The sequence below is a fragment of the Puntigrus tetrazona genome, unplaced genomic scaffold (assembly GCF_018831695.1).
Source record: "Puntigrus tetrazona isolate hp1 unplaced genomic scaffold, ASM1883169v1 S000000283, whole genome shotgun sequence".
Taxonomy (NCBI): Eukaryota; Metazoa; Chordata; class Actinopteri; order Cypriniformes; family Cyprinidae; genus Puntigrus; species Puntigrus tetrazona.
The window spans coordinates 955,001-960,000 of NW_025047944.1; the positions used below are offsets into that span (position 1 = coordinate 955,001).

At 41.1% G+C, this 5,000-nt stretch overlaps 2 protein-coding genes across 5 annotated transcripts in view; one reads left to right on the plus strand and one right to left on the minus strand.

Moving 5' to 3' along the window:
* Nucleotides 1-2,326, minus strand: part of qrfprb (pyroglutamylated RFamide peptide receptor b) — an 11,953-nt gene extending 9,627 nt beyond the window's left edge. The window contains exon 1 of one of the 2 annotated variants that reach the window (XM_043231099.1): nucleotides 1,795-2,312. In XM_043231099.1, coding sequence (XP_043087034.1) covers nucleotides 1,795-2,155 — 361 coding nt within the window. In that variant the 5' untranslated portion in view covers nucleotides 2,156-2,312. Of the gene's footprint in view, nucleotides 1-1,794 lie in introns of both variants that reach the window. The other variant, XM_043231100.1, reaches the window with a different exon arrangement.
* Nucleotides 2,327-3,167: 841 nt separating this feature from the next.
* tbata (thymus, brain and testes associated) overlaps nucleotides 3,168-5,000 on the plus strand; it is a 10,900-nt gene continuing 9,067 nt past the window's right edge. For 2 of the 3 annotated variants that reach the window (XR_006248633.1, XM_043231101.1), the window contains exons 1-2: nucleotides 3,332-3,664; nucleotides 4,493-4,648. Coding sequence is in view for 2 of the 3 variants with exons in the window: in XM_043231101.1 (XP_043087036.1) it covers nucleotides 3,472-3,664; nucleotides 4,493-4,648 (349 nt within the window). In the remaining variant the exon portion in view is untranslated. Of the gene's footprint in view, nucleotides 3,302-3,331; nucleotides 3,665-4,492; nucleotides 4,649-5,000 lie in introns of those variants that run through there. The other variant, XM_043231102.1, reaches the window with a different exon arrangement.

Consider the following 5,000-nt stretch of genomic DNA (forward strand, 5'->3'; position numbering starts at 1 on the left):
AATCACTGTGTTGTTTGGTGATATGGTGTGTACCACACTCGACATGGACCAGAGGAAGCAAAGGAAAGAGTTGTCTCAAGAGATCAGAAAGAAAATTATAGACAAGCATGTTAAAGGTAAAGGCTATAAGACCATCTCCAAGCAACTAGATGTTCCTGTGACTACAGTTGCACATATTATTCAGAAGTTTAAGATCCATGGACTGTAGCCAACCTCCTGGACGTGGCCGCAGGAGGAAAATTGATGACAAATCTAAGAGACGGATAATCCGAATGGTAACAAAAGAGCCTAGAAAGACTTCTAAAGAGATTCAAGGTGAACTTCATGCTCAAGGAACATCAGTGTCAGATCGCACCATCCGTCGTTGTTTGAGCCAAAGTGGACTACATGGGAGACGACCAAGGAGGACACCATTGTTGAAAACGAATCATAAAAAGCAAGACTGAATATGCCAAACTACATGTTGACAAGCCACAAAGCTTCTGGGAGAATGTCCTGTGGACAGATGAGACAAAAATCGAAGTTTTTGCCAAGGCACATCAGCTGTATGTTCACAGACGAAAAATGAAGCATATCAAGAAAAGAACACTGTCCCTACTGTGAAACATGGAGGAGGCTCTGTTATGTTCTGGGGCTGCTTTGCTGCGTCTGGCACAGGGTGTCTTGAATCTGTGCAGGGTACAATGAAATCTCAAGACTATCAAGGAATTCTAGAGAGAAATGTACTAGCCAGTGTCAGAAAGCTTGGTCTCAGTCGCAGGTCATGGGTCTTGCAACAGGACAATGACCCAAAACACACGCTAAAAACACCCAAGAATGGCTAAGAAAAAAATTGGACTATTGTAAAGTGGCCTTCTATGAGCCCTGACCTCAATCCTATTGAGCATCTTTGGAAGGAGCTGAAACATGCAGTCTGGAAAAGGCACCCTTCAAACTGGACACAACTGGAGCAGTTTGCTCATGAGAGTGGGCCAAAATACCTGCTGAGAGGTGCAGAAGTCTCATTGACAGTTACAGGAAGCGTTTGATTGCAGTGATTGCCTCAAAGGTTGCGCAACAAAATATTAAGTTAGGGTACCATCATTTTTGTCCAGGTCTGTTTCATGAGTTTATTTTTTTATAATTCTGTTGAAGCATGGTTGAAAAACAATGTCTGACTTTCATTGGTTAACATTTATAGAATTTTATTTATTATTACTTTTGTCAGATTAAAGTTATTTCTGTGACCATTGTGAGTTTTTCTTTCATTGACCAAAGGGTACCAACAATTTTGTCCACGTCTGTATATATATATATATATATATATTATATGACATGCCGCAAAAAGTGTTTGTGTGTGTGTATATATATATATATATATATGAGAGAGATTTTGATAGTTGACAGCATGTTTTTCAGCACGTATATGAAAATATACATCAATAAATTAAATTAATTCATACATTTAAAAAAAAAAAATTCAATTTATGTCATCTTTTACCATTTGTAAACGCATTTTTATCGACACTAGTGTATTTAACAAACGACTTTATAATGTGATCTCATTAGGAAAATGTTTAGACATTAAAAACACTGATTCGCTGACACTAAATGTCAAATATAACCGCTTCGCACATTATAATATGAAACATGCTATTTTTATGCAAAATGCAATACAATTGTCAAATAAGGAAAACGATGCCACCTGCTCTCATGCGTCTACTAATTGATGCGAGCTCATAAACTGTATAATGATTCATATGGAAAGGTGAAGGACGCTGTAGTTTGTCAATGACTGATTAAAGTGATCCTGACCTCCCAGCCACTCGGAAGAGATGTTCTGCAGCAGTGTGAAGGGGATGCAGAAGAAGGTGATGAGCAGGTCGCTGACCGCCAGAGAGCAGATGAAGATGTTGGTGGCGGTGCGCATCGCGCGTTTACGCACCACGATGTACACCACCAAACTGTTCCCGACCAGGGCCAGCGCGAAAATGATCACGTACATCACGACGAACGTGGTCTTGGCTCGCGCCGGGAGTTCCGGGATGTAGACCAGAGGCTGGATGTTGTAGGTGTGGATGAATTCCCGCCGGGAGAGGTTGTAGTACCGCAGGAGTTCCCGGAGAACCTCCGGAGTGATCTTCGCGGTGGCCGTCGTGTCTGTGGAGGACGACATGTCGGTTCCCGGCGCGTCCAGGTCACGCAGAGAGGGGGGAAAGTGCTGTGATCCGCTGAGGGTTTAGTGAACTGGGATGCGCTCCTTCTGCTGCTCGCGCGCGCCTGACGGGAGCTCCGGAGCGCGCGCGCGCCAGCGCCTCTTATATCTGCCCAGAATAGACGACTACTTTTTTCTTTTTTTTTTTCCTCGTAATGTCGCTTAAATGTTTGGTTTCCACCCCATGACGTCACCCATCACCAAAACCAACCACTTTACTACACATACAACCAAAAAGCCTGAAATTAAACCATTGTAAAAACAATGTCTTTATAGTTTCAACAGGTTAATCAACACGCCGAGATGTAAGTTTCATGTAAATTGCGGGTTTTATGTTACATTTATTTTAACGTTACAGTATAATTGTACGTTTAAGTACTGAATAATATCAAATGGACTACATTTACTTGATTATGGTTTGGCTTTGGGTTAACTTGCATGCAGTTAGGCGTAATTAATTATTATTTTAAACAGTAAAGAATAAAAAATAAAATGCTACAGTTGTTAAATGGTTTACGGTATATTCCTGTAATTTACTGGGGAAAACGTAAATTGATGTTCCCAGAATTCCCTGCATTGCATTTCAAATTTAGTTTGAATTTGATGTGTCTTCTTAGTTTTCAGTTATATTTATTAGAGTTGTGTATTACATCTAATTTTGTTAAATGAATGTTTATCGCGTGTTTGGGTTTAGTCGCCATTATGGTGTTTAGTGTTTGCTTTTGGTGGTTATCTGTGTATTTTAAAGGGGGAAAAAAACACATTTCAGGACTTTAACAGGTTTGTATATTAACATTATATCGGTTAGTGAAATTACGGTATTTAACTGTACATTTAAGTTAAAACCGTAAAACCTAAAACACCGTTACCGTAATTTTACCGGTTGAATAGTTTTTACAGCGGGAGGTCTCAGCATGTGACGACTGTGTGTGTGATGTTTTCTTGTGACGCTTCAGTCTGCTTTAATGCGTTTACGTGAACTCACGACCGCTTCGAGCGGCTTGAACTAATGTAAAACGAGCAGGTCTGCTATCGGAGCTCTGGTCTGTCTTTGTTCAGAGTCTCCAGGCAACGACAGCAAACATCAGAGGAACACAAACCACTGAGGTGAGCTGCGCACTGCTACGCTTTCCTAACAATAAGTTACAAAAAAAAGATTTTTGCACGAACGACGACTTCAAGAAACACTTTTAAAGTGTCTAAATCGTTCCAATGACGAAGTACTGTCAGCGAAAGCGCTTGCATTGTTTGCTCTGTGTCGGAGGAAATGAGCAGAAATGCTTTTATCTCCAGCACCGAGCATTGGATTTTTTTTCCCCTTTCCTCCAGAGGTTATGGAGAAAGCTGCGTGTGAGACGCTGGCCACCAGCAGGACTTCCACTAGAGGCAGCCTGCGCTTCGGGAGCCTCAGCCATCACTCCTTCTTCTCCAGACACAACCCTCATCCTCACAGGGTCAGACATATGCAAGGTGAGCCAGGCCACGTTCACAAACAGGTTTGGAGCTTTTCTGCCTTAAGCTGAAGTTCAGAGAGCTATTTAGCAGCGTTTCAGCGAAGGATGGACGTCATGCACGCACTTCAAAAATGTAATATTAAATGCAAATATATAAGAACGTGCACACTGCAAAAAATGCAAGATTTTTTGTCTCCTTTCCAGCCAAATGATCTTAAAATTCTTAAATCAAGAAGGATTTTCACGACAGGCGAAAATGTTTTTACGAGCTAAAACAAGCGAAATAACCTGTCAGCAGATAATAATCTTGTTTTCTGTTTTTAAATAAGATTATTTTGCTTCCTCTGCTGGCAGATTATTAGCAAAAAGGCACTTTATTTTGACTTTTTGTCTTGATTTAAGAACTTTAAGCGTTTTTTTTTGCTGTGTATTTACATCGAGCTGCGGCCACAACCAAAGAAACTGCGTTTAAACTATATTCATATTCAGCTTCACGTTCGGGTGTGTTTTTGTACTTTCAGAAATGTTGGAAAAAACATCAGTCGTTCTTTCAAAATTCATAACGTCTCTATATTGAAGCGGTGAAAAAGAGGCGAAATCGTGGCGGCTGTGATTTAAAACGAATTATTATAAGCCTATTATAATATAGTATGTAATCTCAAGCGACGAAGGGTTCCGTGTTTTACTGTAAAGTTCATGATGATTAACGGTTAAAGAACGTTTGAGAAAAGTAATGTTGCGTTAGATTGTAAACAGTGTGCTCAGATCTTTACTGTAATCCTGAAGATCTTGGGCGCTGAATGCTGGGAGACAGATGCGTGACGGTGTTCTTCTCTTCCCGTAGGGTTGAACGGTAAGCCGGTGTGTACGGTGAACGACGACTGGTTCGGCTTCACTCCGCTCTGTCCTCATCCCCTCATCAGGAGTCAAGTGTCTGGGAGCCGCTCCTCGGTGTTTCTCACCCCTGAGATCGGCTCGGAGCGCTCTGGACCGCGAGCAGGTAACGCAGGGTCATCTGTTTGAGACGGACGTGTAGGCATCGCCTGAAAGACACATGAAGAGCTTTCCGCGGGCTCGTGGACTGAGCGGGCCATGTCGAGAATATCACCTTTTGAATTTGTCCGAATTAACTTCCTAACAATGCATATTACTCATAAAATATATACGTTTTGATATTTATGCTAGGGAATTGACGAAATATGAGGAATTTTTAGTTTTTAGTCTTTTTGACCAGGACTCTTTTGGGACTCCCAAAACCAAAACATGAACCTTTCATAACCACTTTAAGGACTTTTGATATAAAAGATGGATGATTTTGACCCATGCAATGTATTATTGGCTGTTTCTACAAA